Source organism: Solanum lycopersicum, chromosome 11, assembly GCF_036512215.1.
Source record: "Solanum lycopersicum chromosome 11, SLM_r2.1".
In the NCBI taxonomy this organism is placed as follows: Eukaryota; Viridiplantae; Streptophyta; class Magnoliopsida; order Solanales; family Solanaceae; genus Solanum; species Solanum lycopersicum.
The window spans coordinates 1,014,714-1,035,124 of NC_090810.1; the positions used below are offsets into that span (position 1 = coordinate 1,014,714).

Genomic DNA, 20,411 nt, shown 5'->3' on the forward strand with positions numbered 1-20,411 from the left:
AAATTTCGGATCAAATATCCATAGGCTATGGTACACAAAACTCGATAAAATAAGGAGTTACTTGCTTCGGGGCTCGTTTGACCTTAAAACAGGTCGTTTTGGCCGTCGAGACCAACTAGCTCTATAACTAACGTCTTAACAGACGTCCATGAAAAATTTGGACAAAAAAGATGTCGAAATTCCGGTTCCCCAAAAATTCATGGACTATAGCACACAAAAATTGGTAAAATGGGGGGTTTACATGTTTCGGGGCTCGTTTGACATTTGAAAATGAGCCGTTTTGGCCGTCAGAAAAAACTGGCTTCATAGTTAACGTTTTAACAGACATCCACAAAAAAATTGGGCAAAAAAAATATTGAAATTCTAGATCAACAAAAATGATTGTGGACCATGGCACACGAAAATCAGTAAAATGAGGGGTTTACCTGTTCCGGAGCTCGTTTGACCTTCAAAATGGTTCGATTTGGCCATATAGGCCAACGGGTTCCATAAATAACGTCTTAAGGGACGTCCATGAAAAATTTGGACAAAAAAGATGTCAAAATTTTGGATCACCGAAATTTCATGGGCTATAGTACACGAAAATCGGTAAAATGCGGTATACTTGCTTCGGGGCTTGTTTGACCTTGAAAATGGGTCGTTTAGCTGTCAGGAACAACTGACACCATAACTAACATCTAAACGGAATTCCATGAAAATTTTGGGCAAAAAAGACATCGGAATTTTGAATCACCAAAAATCCATGAACTATAACACAAAAAAATTGAAAAAAATAGGGGGTTTGCCTATTTCGAGAATCGTTTGACCTTCAAAATTGATAGTTTTGGACGTCAGGGCCAACTAGATCTATAGCTAACGTCTTAACGGACGTCCACAAAAAATTGGGATAAAAATACGTCAGAATTCTGGATCACCAAAAATGATCGTGGACTATAGCACACAAAAATAGGTAGATTAAGGGGTTTACCTTTTTTATGGGATCGTTTGACCTTAAAAATGGTTCATTTTAGTCGTCAGGCCAACTGTCTCCATACATAACGTCTTAACAGTTGTCCATGAAACATTTGGACAAAAAAGACGTCGGAATTTCAGATCACTAAAAATTCATGGAATATAGTACACAAAAAATTGACAACATAGGATATCCTTGCTTCGGAGCTTGTTTGACCTTGAATACCGGCAGTTTTAGCCGTCAGGACCAATTGACTTTATAGCTAACGTCCTAATGGACATCCACGATAAATTTGGGCAAAAATGACATCGAAATTTCAGATTAAATATCCATAGGCTATAGTACACAAAACTCGATAAAATAGGGGGTTTACTTGCTTCGGGGCTCGTTTGACCTTAAAACGAATCGTTTTGGCTGTTGGAACCAAATAGCTCCATAAGTAACATCTTAACAAATGTCCACGAAAAATTTGGGTAAAAAAGATGTCAAAATTCCAGATCCCCAAAAATCAATGGACTATATCATACAAAATTGATAAAATGGGAGGTTTACAGGCTTCGGAGCTCGTTTGACCTTCAAAATGGGTCGTTTTGGACGTCCGGGACAACTAGATGAATAGCTAACGTATTAACGGACGTCCAAAAATAATTGGGCAAAAAATACATCGAAATTCTGGATCAACAAAAAAGATATCCAAGGTCTTGACGGACGTCCACAAAAATATTTGGCATTTTTGACGTCGGAATTCAGATAACCCAAAAAATGGTTTGCTATAGCACACGAAAATCATCTAAATGGGGGGGGGATAAGCGTTTCGGGGCTCGTTTGACCTTAAAAGTGGGTCTGACTGGCCTTGAGGGCTAACTGGATGCATAGACAAGGTCTTGACGGACGTCTACAAAAAATTTTGGAATTTTTGACGTGGGAATCTGGATCACCCTAAAAATAGTTTGCTATAGCAAACAAAAATCATCGAAATAGGGGGTATGCGCGCTACGGGGCTAGTTTGACCTTGAAAATGGGTTGGACTGGCTTTGAGGGCCAACTGGATGCATAGACAAGGTCTTGACGGACGTCCACAAAATTTTTTAGAATTTTTGACGTTGGAATCCGGATCACCCTAAAAATGATTTGCTATAGCACACAAAAATTGTCTAAACAAGGGGTATGAGCGCTTCAGAGCTTGTTTGACCTTAAAAAGGGTTGGACTGGCCATGAGGTCCAACCGGATGCATAGCCAAGGTCTAGACGGACGCCCACAAAAACTTTTGACATTTTTTACGTCGAAATCGGGATCACCCAAAAAATGGTTTGCTATAGCACATGAAAATCGTCGAAATAGGGGGTATGCGCTTCAGTGCTCGTTTGACCTTAAAAATGGGTTGGACTGGACGTGATGGCCAACCGACTGCATAGATAAGGTCTTAAAGTGCCTCCACAAAATATTTTGGCATTTTAGACGTCGGAATCCGGATCATCCAAAAAATGGTTTGCTATAGCACACGAAAATCATCCATATGGGGGTATGGGCGCTTCAGAGCTCGTTTGACCTTGAAAATGGGTCGGACTGGCCGTGATGGCCAACTAACTGCATAGCCAAGGTCTTGGCGGATATCCACAAAAAAAATTGGAATTTTTGACGTCGAAATATGGATCACCCAAAAAATGGTTTGCTATAGCACACGAAAATCGTCGAAATGGGGGTATGCTCGCTTCGGGGCTCGTTTGACCCTCAAAATGGGTCGGACTGACCTTGAGGGACAACGGGCTACATAACCAAGGTCTTGACGAATGTCCATAAAAAAAGTTTGGCATTTTTGACGTCTGAATCTGGATAACCCAAAAAATGGTTTTCTATAGCACACGAAAATCATCTAAATGGGGGGTACGTGTGCTTCGAGGCTCGTTTGACTTTAAAATGGGTTGGAGTGGCACTGAGGACCAATTGAATGCATAAAAAAGATCTTGACAAACGTCCACAAAAAATTTTGAAATTTTTGACGTTGGAATCCAGATCACCCCAAAAATGGTTTGCTATAGCACACGAAAATCGTCTAAATAGTGGGTATGCGCGCTTCGGGGATCGTTTGACCTTTAAACAGGGTTGGACTGGCCATCAGGTCCAACTGGATGCATAGCCAAGGTCTAGACGTATGTCCACAAAACTTTGTGGCATTTTTTACGTCGGAATTCGGATCACCCAAAAAATGGTTTGTTATAGCACACGAAAATTATCTAAATGGGGGGTATGCGCTTCAGGGCTCGTTTGACCTTGAAAATGGGTCAGACTAGCCGTGATGGACAACCGGCTGCAGTGCCAAGGTGTTAAAGGGACTCCACAAAAAATTTTGAAATTTTTGACGTCGGAATCCGGATAACCCCAAAAATAGTTTGCTATAGCACACGAAAATCGTCTAAATTGGGGGAAATGCACTTCAGGGCTCGTTTGATCTTGAAAATGGGTCGAACTGGCCGTAATGGCCAACCGGCTGCATAGCCAAGGTCTTGACAGACATCCACAAAATTTTTTGACATTTTTGACGTCTGAATCCGGATCACCAAAAAAATAGTTTGCTATAGCACACGAAATCGTCGAATTGGGGGGTATGCTCGCTTCGGGGCTCGTTGACCTTCAAAATGAGTCGAATGACCGTGAGGACCAACCGGATGCATAGCCAAGATCTTGACGGACATCCACAAAAAATTTTGGTATTTTTGACGTCGGAATCCGGATAACCCAAAAAATAGTTTGCTATAGCACACAAAAATCATCAAAATGGGGGGGTATGCGCGCTTCAAGGCTCATTTGACCTTGAAAATGGGTTGGAATGGCTCTGAGGACCAATTGGATTCATAGACAAGGTCTTGAAGGATGTTCACAAAATTTTTTAGAATTTTTGACGTTGGAATCCGGAGCACCCTAAAAATGGTTTGCTATAGCACACGAAAATCGTCTAAATAGTGGGTATGCGCGCTTCAGAGCTCGTCCTTTAAAATGGGTTAAATTGTCCATGAGGTCAGACCGGATGCATAGCCATAGTCTAGATGGATGTCCACAAAAATTTTTGGCATTTTTTACGTTGGAATCCAGATCACCCGAAAAATGGTTTGTATAGCACACGAAAATCGTCTAAATGAGGGGTATGCGCTTCAGGGCTCGTTTGACCTTGAAAATGGGTCGGACTGGCCACGATGGCTAACTGGCTACATAACCAAGGTTTTAAAGGGCCTCCACAAAAATTTTTGGCATTTTTGACGTCGAAATCCGATCACCAAAAAATGGTTTGCTATAGCACACGAAAATCATCGAAATGGGGGTATGCGCGCTTCAGGGCTCGTTTGACCTTGAAAATGGATCGGATTGGACGTGATGGCCAACTGGCTGCATAGCCAAGGTCCTGACGGATATCCATAAAAAAATTTGGAATTTTTGACGTTTGAATTCGGATCACCCAAAAAATGGTTTGCTATAGCACACGAAAATCGTCGAAATGGGGGGTGTGCACACTTCAGGGCTCGTTTGACCTTGAAAATGGGTCAGACTAGCTCTGAGGGCCAACTATATGCATAGACAAGGTATTGACAGACGTACACAAAATTTTTTGGAATTTTTGACTTTGGAATCCATATCACCCTAATAAAAGGTTTGTTATAACACAAGAAAATCGTCTAAATAGTGGGTATGCGCACTTCGGGGCTCGTTTGACCTTTAAATAGGGTTCGAATGGCAATGAGGTCCAACCATATGCATAGACATGGTCTAGACGGACTTCCACAAAAAATTTTGGCATTTTTTACGTCGTAATTCGAATCACCCAAAAAATTGCTTAGCACACGAAAATCGTCGAAATAGGAGTATGCACGTTTTGGGGATCGTTTGACCTTAAAAATGGTTCGGAGTGGAAGTGATGGCCAACTCTATGCATAATCAAGGTCTTGATGGACGTCCACAAAAAAATTTGGAAGTTTTGACGTTTGAATATCACCCAAAAAATGGTTTGGTATAGCACACGAAAATCGTCGAAATGGGGGTATGCGCACTTCAGGGCTCGTTTGACCTTGAAAATGGGTAAGACTGGCTCTGAGGGCCAACTGTATGCATAGACAAGGTCTTGACAGACGTCCACAAATTTTTTTGGAATTTTTGACTTTGGAATCCGGATCACCTTAATAAAAGGTTTGTTATAGCACACGAAAATCGTCTAAATAGTGGGTATGCGTGCTTCGGGGCTCGTTTGACCTTTAAATAGGGTTGGAATGGCAATGAGGTCCAACCGTATGCATAGCCAAGGTCTAGACGGACAGCCACAAAATTTTTTGGCATTTCTTACGTCGTAATCCGAATCACCCAAAAAATTGTTTGCTATAGCACACGAAAATTGTCGAAATAGGGGTATGCACGCTTTGGGGCTCGTTTGACCTTAAAAATGGTTCGGAGTGGAAGTGAGGGCCAACTGTATGCATAGACAAGGTCTTGGCAGACGTCCACAAATTTTTTTGGAATTTTTGACTTTGGAATCCGGATCACCCTAATAAAAGATTTGCTATAGCACACGAAAATGTCTAAATGGGGGATATGCGCGCTTCGGGGCTCGTTTGACCTTGAAAATGGGTCGGACTAGCCGTGATGGCCAACCAGCTGCACAACAAAGGTCTTCAAGGACCTCTACAAATTTTTTTTGGCATTTTGACATCAGAATCCGAATCACCCAAAAAATTGTTTGCTATAGCACAAGAAAATAGTCAAAATAGGGGTATGCGCGCTTTGGGGCTCGTTTGACCTTGAAAATTGTTCGGAGTGGAATAGATGGCCAACTGGATGCATAGCCAAGGTCTTTACGGTCGTCCACAAAAATTTTTGAAATTTTTAACGTCGGAATCCGTATCATCCAAAAAAAAGGTTTGCTATAGCACACGAAAATTGTCGAAATGGGGGGTATGATCGCATCGGGGCTCGTTTGACCTTCAAAATGGGTCGGACTGGCCGTGAGGTCCAACCGGCTGCATATCCAAGGTCTTGACGGACGTCCACAAAAAAGTTTGGCATTTTTTACTTTGGAATTTGGATCACCCAAAAATTATTTGCTATAGCACACGAAAATCGTTGAGATGGGGATATGCGCGCTTCGGGGCTTGTTTGACCTTTAAAATGGGTTGGAATGGCCGTGAAGGTCAACCGCTAAGGTCTTGACGGACGTCCACAAAATTTTTTGGCATTTTTGACATCGGAATCCGAATCACCCGAAAAATGGTTTACTATAGCACACGAAAATAGTCTAAATGGGGGGTATGCACGCTTCTGGGCTTGTTTGACCTTGAAAATTGGTCGGACTGGCCGTGATGGCCAACCGGCTGCACAGCCAAGGTCTTGAAGGATCTCCACAAAAAAATTTGGCATTTTGGCATCGGAATCCGAATCACCCAAAAAATTGTTTGCTATAGCACACGAAAATAGTCGAAATAGGGGTATGCGCGCTTTGGGGCTCGTTTGACCTTGAAAATAAGTGATGGCCAACTAGTTTCATAGCCAAGGTCTTGACGATGTCCACAAAAAAATTTGAAATTTTTTACGTCGGAATCCGTATCACCAAAAAAATGATTAGCTATAGCACATGAAAATCGTTTGGACTAAAGCACACGAAAATCAGTAAAATGAGGGGTTTACCTGCTCCGGAGATCGTTTGACTTTCAAAATGGTTCGTTTTGGCCATCAAGGCCAACTGGTTCCATAGATTACGTCTTAATAGACGTCCATGAAAAATTTGGGCGAAAAAGATGTTTGGATCACTGAAATTCCATGGATGATAGTACACAAAAATCGATAAAATGGGGTATACCTGCTTCGGACCTCATTTGACCTTGAAAATGTGTCGTTTCAGCCGTCAGGGTCAACTAGCTCCATAACTAACATTTTAATGGACGTCCACAAAAATTTTTGGCAAAAAAGACATCAGAATTTTGGATCACCAAAAATCCATGAACTATAACACATGAAATTGAAAAAATGGGTGGTTTACCTGCTTCGGGGCACGTTTGACCTTCAAAATGGGTCATTTTGGACGTCAAGGCTAACTGACTCCATAGTTAACATCCTAACAAACGCCCACATATTTTTTTTAGCAAAAACGATGTCGGAATTCTGGATCATCAAATAAGATCGTGGACTATAGCACAAGAAAATAGGTTAAATGAGAAGTTTACCTGTTTTGAGGCTCGTTTGACCTTCAAAATGTTCCGTTTTGGCCGTCACGACCAACTAGTTCCATAGATAACGTCCTAACGGACATCTATGAAAAATTTGGGCAAAAACGACGTCGAAATTTTGGATCACCAAAAATTCATAGATTATAGTATACGAAAAACAACAAAATAGAGTATACTTGCTTCGAGGCTCGTTTGACCTTGAAAATGGGCCGTTTTGGCCATTAGGGCCAACTAGATCCATAACTAACGTCTTTTCGGATCACCAAAAATTCATAGACTATAATACACAAAAATCGGTAAAATGAGGTTTACCTGCTTCGGGACTCGTTTAACCTTGAAAATGGGTTGTTTTGATCGTCAGGGTCAACTGACTCCATAGATAACATCTTAACGGATGTCCACGAAAAAATTGGGCAAAAACAATATCGAAATTCTGGATTACGAAAAATCCATGGACTATAGTACTTGAAAAATAATAAAATTTGTGGTTTACCTGCTTCGGGGTTTATTATGAATTTTAATAAATCATGTACAAATAGTTAGGGGAAGGGTATACAAAATGTTGTTTTCAGAATTATATAAATTCTGGATTTATATAATCAGCGACCGAATTTATGCAAATTCTGAATTTATACAATTAACAAATCAAATAACAACAATTCGTGAAATTGTAGCCACAAATTGAAAAATTACATAATATACTCTAAATGTTTATCATTATGCGTAATTTTCCAATAATCTTTAGATGGACCATTATTTAAGTTAAATTTTTCAAACAAAAAAAATAGCTATCCGAAAAGACTATAATACCCTTGATTGGGCTTTGATTTGATGCTATTCAAGTCCAATATCAAGCCTTGATTGGGCTTTAATTTGATGCTATTAAAGTCCAACTTCAAGCCCAATAGTGGATGAAGACTGAGGTAGAGCATTGTCGGGTCTTCTTCATCATCAAAATCATCCTTCCTTTTTCAGATTTCAGAAAGAAAAAAAAAACAAATTGAATGGAGGTACAGAAGCGGAAATGGAGGCGAATCTCTAAGATTTCCACTGATATTTCTCTTATCAACAGTCTTGATGATGGCTGCCTTATGCATATCTTCAGTTTTCTCTCCCCAATTCCAGGTATTAAACAAATTCCTCTATCTTTTCCTTTGCTTTTGAAACACGTTTCAAGTTTCAGCTGAATTTACTGTTACTTTGGCTCTAAATTTGCAAACCCCAGTTCTTATTTTTCTTCATTTCAAGGTTACGAAAGATCGATTTTGTTTTTTGTTTTTTTGGGTTTCTCAGTTCTATTCGTATTTATTATCTTAATTGATAATTCCCTTCATTGTTCTCATCATAGTTGATTTACAAAACCCAACTCAATAAGAAGTTGCAAAAATTGGATTTTTCTGTGCATTGAGGCCTGATGGACTTCATCCTTGTTAATTTTGAGCTTAGTTGGCAGTTTATTTGCTTAAAAAATGAAAAACATATATAGTAAGACTAGGATTCGCACCGAAATGATTTACCTCTTCAATCAAAAAAACAATTTCAGAATCATTGTTATAAAGTTAAGGCTTCAAAGGATTGCAAATGGCTGCCAAAAATTTGAATTCACATAGCCAACAAAGAGAAGTTTTGCAGATCTAATTTCACCTTGTTGACAGCTCATCAACTGAGGTGGTTATTAATTCCATTCTAAAATTGTTGAACCTGCACAAATGAAGTGTGCAACTGAAAATCCGACTATAGTTTAAGGAGGTACTTATGTCTTTCCCCCATCTCCATCCATATAGCTGAATTTTAGGCTTTGAAGCACTTAAACAACAACTTGATTTTTCCTGTAAGTTTGTGCTCATCTTCTCTTTTTTCTATTGGTTCTCTGAGAGAGATAACTATAGATTTCTGTGTCTTCATTCACCAGCTGCCGCAATAATTTGAATGTATACTCACCTTTCTTTTACTTTTTTTCTCCATTCTCTATATTCTTTTTGTGAAATATCCTTGTTGCTTTATAAGCTCAGGCATTGATGAGGCAAGGTTAACCTTAACGTGTTAGCTCAATGTTGTTGTAGGAGCATATAATTGAACACTTCACCATATGCATCTACTTCTGTTTCGAGCTTTGGATAGTGCAAGTTGTCTTATTGTGGCCAATGAATTTTAAGAGCTCTTATCATTACTTGGTTAAAAGGAGAAAAATAATAGAAAAGCTTGTGCACTCATATCTCTAACAGGCAGTGAGTACTGAGTAGTGGTTTTTAAGCACCAGCACCACTGTTATCTTAATTTATTGGATTAGCAGAAACGAGATCAATTTCATTCTTAGTTTTAGAACTTCTTGTGGGTGTTGGTGGTCCTTTGTGTCTTGTTACTTTTTAATTTTGTTTTATTTGGGCTGGGGGATTCATTTTGGATTTGCACTGCTTCATTTTTTTTAGCATGCTCCAACCATCTGTTTTTAGATTTTACGATAGACCACATTCATAGTGCTATGTGATTTTTTTCTGTCACAACTTGCTGTTGAGTTGCAGATCGGTATAACACCGCCCTCGTTTGCCACAGATGGCGATTCTTGGCATGCCATCCTCGGCTTTGGTTGCGAGTAGACCGTGCTGTGAAGGATTTATCTCAGCCTGGAGTTTATCCGAACATTGAGATGGCCGTCTCTGCTGCAAGGTTAGCATTTTGTTTTAGCTTATTTTCTCTGTTATGATCTTCGTCTTACAAGCTAGCTTCATATATGGATGCTGTTCAGGCCTGGCGACACTATACTGATTGCTGCAGGAGGCAGCCATCATGTGTCAAATATTCAGATTGAAAAGCCACTTTGCTTGGTAACTTCAAAATGTTAACCTCAGATTACTTTATATACTTAAAGCGTACAAGATGTTGGGTCTTTTGATGTGTTTTGAATCTTCTGAGATTTCTGATAGTTATTTTAAAGCTATATATTTATGTGAAGTCACATTGTAGCTATTTCCACTCATATGATGCACTTGGGACGAAAATTTTCTTCCTTGCCATATAAGCATATGCCTTGCAAGAGTAAAATAAATGCATGCAAGTTATCTGAGACAGCACTAGCCTTTAGCTGCCTCAACTTCCTTTTTACAGATTGGTGCAGGTGAGAGTCCTGATGATACAACCCTTATTTGCTCCCGCGGCTCAGACAGGTTTGTGAGACCTTCATCACTTTTTACTTCTTTTTCTCCTTGATCAACTTGATGATGTGCCTTGAATTAGAGCATCAGATTCTTTTTGCAATTCTGATCAAATACTAAACGAACCATAACAACATTGCATTACTTGATCTTCAATTCTGTCTATGCAATGCTTTTTAAAGATGTCTATTATTGCCAAGTTTGTACACGAACAGTTGACCCAAATTTGAATTTGCTCTCTGATATTTGGAACTGTTTTCACTTGCCATTGTATGCATGTGTGTTCTTTTTTTCTGAACAGTGCATTGGAGTTCATGTCCACGTGTAAGCTGGCTAATTTGACTGTGAGGACAGAGCTTGGTTGCTGCTTGCTTCATAGAAGCGGGAAGCTCACAGTTGATGGGTGCATTCTTCAGTGCGAGTCGAACCCTCTTGACCATCTCTCCTATGCAATTATCAGTACTGCTGGTGCGGCTGAAGTCATCCCCTCAGCACTCAAAACTTGTAGTGATGCTGTTTCGGTTCTGAAAACTCAAATTGCAGGAGGTGCCAAAGCTGTCCTAACCAGTGGGACACTTTCATTGCAACGAGTACGAGTCATTTATACTCGCACATCACTCTTCTTCTGGTTTGAGGTAGAAGGCAGCGACAAAAATACAGTGCAATCTGCACCTGTTGAATTGCCAATTAGTTAGTCAATCTGCCGTTCCATTCCATTTATTGTATCCTTTCTGTCACCTATCTTGATAAAGAGGATTGGTTGTAACATATTGTTCAAATTATGTACTCGGTTTTACTGTATCATTGTGCAAGAGTTCTTTGTTCTTCAATAACATCTTGTAACCTGGTAATGGCGCGCGCATCAGCTTATCGATTCCTTCGTAAGGATTTATGCCTGAATTTTACAAGTGACAAGCTATTCTCACATGGAGTTCACCCAAGGGGGAAATCCAATCCAATGGGTTAGTAGAACTAGGCTTGACTTGAAGACTGGGATTGGGTTCGACATCAAAGACAGAGAGAGGTGTACAAGTGCAGAAAAAGTATTGGGCTTGACATCAAAGTATATATGTGTAGAAAGGATAAAGTGCCAGAAAAAAACAATAGCAGAGGAAGCTTCGCGCCCCGCCCCACCACTAAGCATTGTGTTACTCTAGTCAATAAACAGCCTTAAAGTGGTTCCAAATGACCTAGAAGAGGCCCTGGGAACGTCCCACCACGAATTCATATCCCACTATTTGGATACAAACTACTTGTGTATAGGCCTCTGTTCAAACAAAAAAAAAACATGAGCGCGCAAATCTCAACATTTCTCTCACGGAAACAAAATCTCTTCAAAACACCGTTTAAATTGTTGATAACCCAAATGAATGAACCAATGGACAAAACTTTTCAGTCATCAAATAGCACGACAATATCACAAAGGAAAACTACGCCAAGCTCATAAAAGAAGTCATATATAATCTCAAAGCACAAAATTTAAGCACAAATCTGATCTCCAGTCCAAGATCGGTATGTTCTCTTCATCTGTTTATTGCAGTCAGTACAATGTAAGTGTAGCCTCTTGGACTATGACCACTGAACTTGTGCTATTGACTATAACGCCAGTTGTTCAAGGCGTCTTTACAGGAACATCTGGGTAGACGTTTGACAGAAGAATGTGGTTGTATCATGTACTTGTAATAAATCCAAGGAGAGCACTCCTTCTGCAGCTTGTTTTTCAGCTGAATGAGTTACCTGAACATCAATCAACTATAGGATTAGTTCGTACTGAAACCTAAAATGTTCGGATGCAATACCTAACAAGACTTTCTTTGAGCTGAAACTACTTAATATTCACAGACTTTCTTGGAATTCAAGTTCTTTGCTTTTTCTTATTTCAGCAGTTTTTACCGCTCAAACTACTTTGCAATACTAGCTAGAACGTTGAACAAGGCTAATAACATATTTCATTCAGGTGGAAGACAGGTTTACCATAGGCGATTCAAGGCTGCAGTATCACAGTGCTATGAACAAATAAAAGAGGAAAAGTAGATGTTTCAAGTGTGAGTCCAATTAAGAGGAAGAAATGAATAAAGAAAAAGAAAATGCCTTCCATGCAACAATTCCACACACGTAGCCTTGTTGCTACATCACAGACCTACTACAGAGTCAAATTATTGGATACCGTAACTTAGACAAATGCATTGATGCTAAGAAGCTTAACCAAAAAAGTAATAATACCTCGCTAATATTTCAAGGACAGTTGAAGCTTGATACTATTTCAAGAGATCGATTTCTGTTTCACCACAATATCATCAGCAGAATAATAGTCTGCTATGAGCCGGTACATGAATGAAGCATTATGTCCACCCCTGAAACAGCAAAAGAGAATAAGCGCAGAGTTTTAAAATAGAAAGGGAACAGAAAGCAGAAATGTAATAAAAGATCATGTAGTCAAATCAGAGAACCGATATTGCAAACACCGTTATATGATTCCGCATTGCCAAAAAGGAAACATATTAAAATATAAGAAAATAAAATATTTTACACACTATCAGTTTGCACACTCAATATTGATCAGACAGATTTCCCATGGTCTTGCTTTTAAGCATATTGAGTTATAAATTCATCTCATGCATCTTAAGGTCGGGTTACATCATCGTCAATTAGCATTCACCAAGGAGTTTACACGAAGAAATACATTCTCAAAATACTAATAGTAAGGGGAACTCACGTGTCTGTTATAAACAAACTAACAAGATTTGGTGGCACATAATCAAATGCGGGATTAACAACATCAAGTAGGGGGGAACCAGAGCTGCTCTCGAAATCCAGGCAATCTGAGAATTCTCCAAAGTCCAGAAGCTCAGCTGGTGATTTCAATTCATTTAGCAAGACTTCTGGATTGTGTGGATACAAAGGACATAACTGTTGCACAAACAAGTAGTTACACAAATGATTCTCAGTTAAAGCAGATGTAGTAAGAAAAGATATTTGTCCTGAGAAAAACAGTTCACAACTTTTTTATCGTTTTTCCTCGATTAAACTACGAGAATACCAAGAAATACCAAGTAGCCTTTCAAAATAACCCATATCCTACAATGGTAGTGTGACTTGTTTAGCTGCCTTCTTCATTCTCCATGCGCCCAGGTTCCAGTTTATAAGAGTCTTGTTTATCTTATCCATCTCAATAGGTATGTAATCTTCTTCAAATCTATTTGCCATAGTATAATGCTTAAAATATACGATAAATTAATTTCGAGGTGGGAAATTTGTAGTTCTGTACTTGCAAGGTTTCAGTTAGCATTTGTAAAATCTATACTCTTAAGTGGTAGTAGAGTACAAACCAGTTCCCTTTCCCCATCAAGTTTCATGTTTCTGGTTTCATTTTAAACTATTAATATGACTTGTGAGATATAATCATTACCTTTCTGTAGTGGCATATCATAATTGGATAATCCTCCCATTGAACAATAATTCTAGAGCAATGCAACTTCAACCATGAAATATATAGAATAGTTCTTTAGGCATCACTGCTAGTCAGGCTATTGGCTAGAGACTAATAGTGGCATGACACGAAGATTAGATGCATTTGTGTGTTTTTTGTGGTTCTAAGATAGTAAGGATTGAGGAGCCAAGATGTGTCATGGTAGTCCTGTAGTTGTCAGCTTCAGTGTTGATACTTGGTGGGAAATAAAACCGGATGGATGTCACCAAAATGCAACATTGCATTCACTGATTGCTTATTGACATCCTTTTGCATAAACAACACTGTTAAATAGCGAACATTAACCTTTTATTAGGTCACTCCAGCTCCCAAAATGATCTCTTCAAAGCTTTTAAGAAATGCTCTAGACCTTTCACGGATACAAAATCAAACCAAGACAGACCTCTCTTTATACCTTAGTCTAATTAGAGCACTTCATGTTCTCCGTGATGCTTTGACCAGTGAGGGAACCTCTCCTGCTAATTTCCAAGTAAAATTCTACTTAAACTCAAATAGTTCTTTTATCCATCAATTTCAGAGGCAAAATCATAGGTGCTAATACTGCAGCATCAAAAACAGATTCTAGGCAACAAGGACTACATTACAGTCAGCAGGAGAAAATTCCAATATATACATAATCTGTTTTATGGAATTAGTTCTTTAATTTTGAAAAGAACTAGAAGTAGGAGTAAAATATATTGATTGCCTGAAGGATCAACCCAATGCCTAGTGATGCTAAATTACCTTGTGAGTGCCTGCAAGAACAACAAAGGGAACAGCATGCCTCTGAGCTGCTAGAGCCACCATGTTCATTCCAACAGGTGCAATAACCCCACCATTGGCCATGACAGTGTGAGCTCCAACAACCACCTTTTCACAGGAAATATCAGAATTCAGGTAAAAGACTATGGCCTCATTATTAAATGCTAGAAGTTACAGCACCAACATACCATGTTGACTCTTGAGATGATAGCAAAAACAGCAGAATCAGTGATCACTGTGGTTTGCAGACCCCTGGCAACCAATTCTTTTGCAAGGGCATGCCCCTGGTACCTTAAGTAAAACCAACAATCAAACAAGTAGAAGAAACAGATTATTATAAAAGAAGGAAACTACAGAAACCGTACAGTATTACAACACTTAATAATCAAAGATAAGCCACTTCTCCAACCTTGGGGCACCCTCAGCCACAAAAACCCGGAAAGATCTCTTCTTTTCCTTTGCAGCACATAGAAATTCCATCACTGTCCTTGAATTGCCTAAAGTTAAGATTACCTCACTGAAAAGAAAGTAGGAACAGACAACAATTAAAAGGTGAAGAAAGAGTTGGAATACATATAACTGGATGCAATAAATAAGAGAAGAAAGAGTTGGAATACATATAACTGGATTAGAGAGGAACGCGTCAACCTCCCTACTTTTCAATCCGTAAACAGCTACTAGAAATAGCGAGAATTTTATATGAAAATTTAAATAATGCATTTGAAAATAATTTTGAATTGACTCTGCGACAATAAGCTCCCTTTATGTGTCAGTCCAACTTACCTAGTTCAGTGCACATCTGTTTGACTTCGCTGAACATATAGGTCAACCAAACTGAATTTCTTATTCTTTTAGTTTGCAGGTATGCCGTATGGGGGCTACCATGGACCATGATAATTCTAGATAACCACTACTAATACGATCCCCGGGTAGCAGAGGAGACCCTGGTTGAAATTGTTGTCATTTTCATGATAAACAGAAAATATTGTTACTAAAGCAGATCTCACCAATAGATTTCTGACAATCCCATTGGCAATCCCTTACCAGAAAGTTTTATACTCAACATGAAATAAAAGATCTAAGAGGCAGGCTTAACATAAGACTCTTGCAAAGCTCTATTAAAAGGCTATTTATTAAAAAAGAATCTGTAGAAGGTTATGTTATTACATTGTAATTGGATAGTAATTTTTGTGTAGTATATTCATACTTGTATCATCACTCTAATGCCTCCACTTGGGTAACAAAGCCCATGCTATGTAATTGGATAAGTAATAATAAACTTGACAGATAAAAAGAACAAGAAAGAAAGAGAACTACACGAAAGTACTAGTGCTGCCCCAACTAATGGGGATTGTTTCTTGCTGTAACCAAATATTGGCAAAAGTCCAAGAATACTGAATGATGGAAGACTTCATATAATATTGAAATGCCTTGCTGATTTTGCTTGTGTTCCTATAGGTCAATAATCATTGATAACCGACAAGAATGTGGCACTTATCTTTGAACTTGACCTCAAAGGCTCAAACAAAGAAATAATTCCAATTACTTGATTCTCTATAACAACCAGTTTTAAGTAAACTATAGTTCCCAGATTCTAGGCGTTATTATATATACCCTTTGGAAATGGAAGGACAGCCTTTAAGTGTTGTGACCTGTAAAGCACTTTATGCTGATTTTATTGTGTTAGTTCCATATAGCCGACCCCCAATTAGCTTGGTAGTTGACACCAAATATCAGAAATATGAATAGGGGAAATACTGACAGCCAAATCACAAAAGAGTGAGAAAGAAGATACTTGTGATGAATATGCTCAACTGCTTGTTCAGCAATCTGGTCATGGCAGGTAGCAATATCTTGAATAAGTTCATTAACAGCCTCAATGACATTATGTTTTAGTTTCTTGCTCGTTGAATTCTTATCAGCAGCTGTAAAGAAAATGTGAAACAAGTCACAACCTGACAAGACTCATTTCTTGTAATTCCAGTAGCAACAGTTTACAATTTCTGGAGTGACATGAAGTGTTTAAATACATGCACAGCAATAATCCAACCACAACAGCTGGTGGCCTCGTGGTAATTTGCTAACTCACATATTAGTAAAACATCTTAAAGATCCTCAAAATAGTTTAATGTCATGATCTAACTTGTCCCCTAAAAACAATGCTTTATATCATAATGTATAGACAGCTTACATTTGCTTTTTCCTTCAGAATCACCACCAGAAGAAGATGTTCGAGGTACAGCTGTTGATTGTGGGATGTCTTCAAGGAGGGTCTGCAAGGAAGGTGGTCTCAAGGTGTTTCTAGCAGCAGCAGCCACAGCAGCGGCAGATAAACCTTGATGATCGTCTTGCTTGACATCATCTTCATCATCACTTCCAGCCGATATACCCCACCCACCAACAGCAGCAGCTGTCAAAGATACATCCTCCTCCCTTATAATATTAAGAACTCGCCTAACAATGTTACCGACGGCAAGCTCTGTTATGTTCATGCAATATCATCAAAAGTTAAATTAGCAAAAGAAAGGAGATCTAGAAGAAGGAACACGAAAAATAAACTCCTTCAGCATAAGAAATTGAAACTAGCAGAACATCATAAGTCCTTCAGTCAAAATATTAGCAGATCCATTCAACAAAATCCTTGTTTTATTCAGTCTTCGGAAAGAAACACACACTCTAACCGTTGGTAATTACTTAAGTCAAGGTATCAGTTGCTGTCTAAGAGTTCTAGTGTCCAGAGCAGGTACTTCCTGGAATTTTTGACTTCTCAAATATGTTTACTCCCTCACTTCACCTGAAAATATTAGTTGGCCTGGGTCTGGGTTTTATATATCGGCAAAAGATGTTTAGATAATAACCTTGGTGGACAAAGTTGAATATCCCGTGGAATTAGTCGAGGTGTGCCCAAGTTGGCGCGGACACCATGGTTATAAAAGAAACGAGTATGTCTGATTATTATTTTTTTGGTTAGTGATACAATATCAACTTATCCCCCACAAAAAGAAAATTATCAAAATGTGGAACCAAATAAAGCAAAAGGGTTGTTAATGATTCATATAGTTGATCCCAGAAAGCTAGGTTGAGGCTTAAATGTAGATATAACAAAAAGGGCTTGGTGCACGAAGTATACCAACATTCACGCAGGGTCCTAGGTGGGCTGCGCCCCTAGGGATTGTAGTGTAGGAAGCCTACCCTGACACAAGCATCCATGGCTAATTCCAGGACTCAAATCCATGACTTATAGGTCATACAGAGACATAAACTAAATCCACAGCACACACTCAACATTAATTGTGTGTACCACCTCAAGTAAAACATTAATTTGTAAGAAAGATGACACTTCTTATGTATTTTTTTTCTTCAACAGACATTGTTAACTACAACAACAACAACATAGACAATGTAATCCCACAAGTGGAATACCCCTACCTTGAGAGGTATACAGACCCCGGCTCAAGTAAAAGAAGTATACAACAGTTTGAAAAAAAGAGATCAACACCAGTGAAGAAGACGAGACAGAATACTAAAGAGAGTATGACAGATCACACTAAAAAAGGAATAGTAACTACTACAACAAAATAATAGGATAATCCAAGTACAAGAAACATTAATAGTTACAGAAGTGGAACGGAAAGGATAAAAAGAAGAAACAGAAGCTTATACCTACTGGATTAGCAGCAATCAACTTTTCCCCAATACCTCTGATTGCATCAATAAGAGCATCAGCCTGGTGAGTTTGAGGAAGCCTCTGCTGCGATATGCATGAGCGTAACACTTCCGCTGTCAATTTCGCTGTTGTCTTCGACCCCTCAATTTTCCTATCCCACAACATTCAATACATACAGAAACAAAAAAAAATTCATCCCTCCATAGATAATTACACATAGATATAGATAAAGAGCGGGAATTACCGTTTCTTCAGCTTGATTATGAATTCATTCACTAGGGCATTCATGTCCGTATTTGTTGAATTTACACCTGAAATCACACCAAAAAGTTTAAGCAATTCGTGAATTTTGAATAATCAGAGTAATTTCAGAAGAAACTTACCGTTTAATACTGTGCTTGAAGCTTGGGATTGTGCTCAACAATGGCGTAAGAGGGGTAATGGTTTATAGAGTGAAGCAGAGAATTTTGTCCCTTAGCAATTCGGATCCGGGTTTAGCACAAATTCGATGTACAAGCATTGAAGCTCATTATACAATAGCTTAGTTGCGTGTGCTACTCTCTTTTGCTTTTACTTTTTTAAAACTGAGAGAGTTCAGGTATTTAAGATCAAACAGATATTGGGATTGGAAAAAAAGATATTATTGCAATAATATATACGCGAGATTTGATTTCGTTAGTTTTCTTACGAATCTAATTTTATTTTTATGTGATTTTGACGATAGACTATAATTTTAATATTTATAAAAAAATTTATTTTATACAAATACAAAATTTTAAAAATCTTTTTCAATTTTCATCCTATATTAACACAAGGATTATGTATACACTCATATATTTCATAGGAATTGAATGTTAAAGTTTATGATTTAAAACCGATACTATTTTATGGGGGGTCAAATGAATTAATTGGACGGAATCATAATGTATTTTTATTTAACTAATAAGGACAAGTACATAAGTAAAGATCTTATTATTAATGAAATATTTACAATCAAATGGACATATATAGAAAGACAATACTGTAGCTAAAATATATATTATACACTACATATACATTTGTTGTACATTTCTAACTATTTTATGTATAACACTGATTATACGCGTTGAATACACAGTACTCAATATAATAACATTTATTATATTCTTCATATACACAATACCTAATACTTATTATATAAATTTTTATCAATATATTTTTCATACAATATATACATATTATACATTTTATCTAGGCTATATTTGTACCAAATGATCATGGAGCGCTGTCACGGAGGAAGAATAAAGGACCCTTGACATTTGCTTTCACGATAGAAATATCAGAGTCACGCCAAAAAATATAAATTCGATTAAATTTGAGAAAAGCAAGTAAGGATACAAGATAAATGTTGTCGAGGGAAGTTTCAATTTACTAAATTTGATGATTTTACAATGTCCATTCATGGAGTTGATAACAATAAGCTACATGGAAAGGGTTGCAACCTAGAAAAAACACAAAAATTTTATGTAATTAACGTATACTAATAGTTTGATATATATGTGTAGAACTTGTGTGTATACATTAGAACCTAAGTATATGATGGTTATACATATTAATTAGTGTGAAGGGTTACATGACTACGACGGGTATTAGAAAGAATGTGTATAAATATGTATGTAAATTATATTATAATGCATATAGATTAGTGTTTGTATAATTTGTGTATACACTATATTTATGCACTATACATAGTGTATAATGCACTATGCAGTACGTATACAACATATATAATATGTATATAAAGTGAATGATTAGTATATCTTGTATATAATAAAATTATAATTTATTTTTAAGAGGTGTGGTTGAAACATTGTGGTGGTGGAGTTAAGGAGGTGCGGTGGGGGTAGTTTGGAGGTGGAGTTGTGGAGGTGATGACGACCAAATGGTGGCACCGGCGATTTTCTTTTTGTGTACGTGATATAATACGATGACAGATAGTAAAAGAGGAAATTGTGGATGATATATAGACAATATTGTTACTATAGTTTTTATAACAACAATATATTTGTGTGGCATATAAAGAACATCTGGATAAAGCAAAGTTTACACTAATTTTATTGTTATTTACACTAACCAATTAGTTACCTATAGCAATAATAACTATATATGTATACCAATACATACGTTTGACAACTATATATATTATTATTATTATTTTGTAATATA

The 20,411-nt window shown here is 37.8% G+C and overlaps 2 protein-coding genes across 3 annotated transcripts; one reads left to right on the forward strand and one right to left on the reverse strand.

Annotated features, from left to right (window-relative positions):
* The first annotated feature begins 8,081 nt into the window (after nt 1-8,081).
* Nucleotides 8,082-11,138, forward strand: LOC543829 (SKIP5-like protein). The gene is made up of 5 exons (NM_001247206.2): nt 8,082-8,281; nt 9,679-9,823; nt 9,903-9,981; nt 10,262-10,320; nt 10,610-11,138. Exons 1-5 carry the CDS (start codon nt 8,161-8,163, stop codon nt 11,001-11,003), a joined length of 798 nt encoding a protein of 265 aa, NP_001234135.1. The 5' UTR covers nt 8,082-8,160; the 3' UTR covers nt 11,004-11,138.
* Nucleotides 11,139-11,617: 479 nt separating this feature from the next.
* On the reverse strand, nt 11,618-18,911 carry LOC101266888 (uncharacterized). 2 transcript variants are annotated; one of them, XM_004249834.5, is made up of 11 exons: nt 18,590-18,911; nt 18,451-18,517; nt 18,203-18,357; nt 16,731-17,018; nt 16,335-16,464; nt 14,949-15,056; nt 14,728-14,830; nt 14,522-14,647; nt 13,025-13,218; nt 12,532-12,662; nt 11,618-12,045 (listed from the first exon to the last, which is right to left on the reverse strand). In XM_004249834.5, exons 2-10 carry the CDS (start codon nt 18,492-18,494, stop codon nt 12,572-12,574), a joined length of 1,239 nt encoding a protein of 412 aa, XP_004249882.1. In that variant the 5' UTR covers nt 18,495-18,517; nt 18,590-18,911; the 3' UTR covers nt 11,618-12,045; nt 12,532-12,571. The 2 variants fall into 2 exon arrangements, with proteins under 2 accessions (XP_004249882.1, XP_025884004.1); XM_026028219.2 differs by having other exon boundaries at nt 11,618-12,060; nt 18,590-18,832.
* Nucleotides 18,912-20,411: the final 1,500 nt, after the last annotated feature.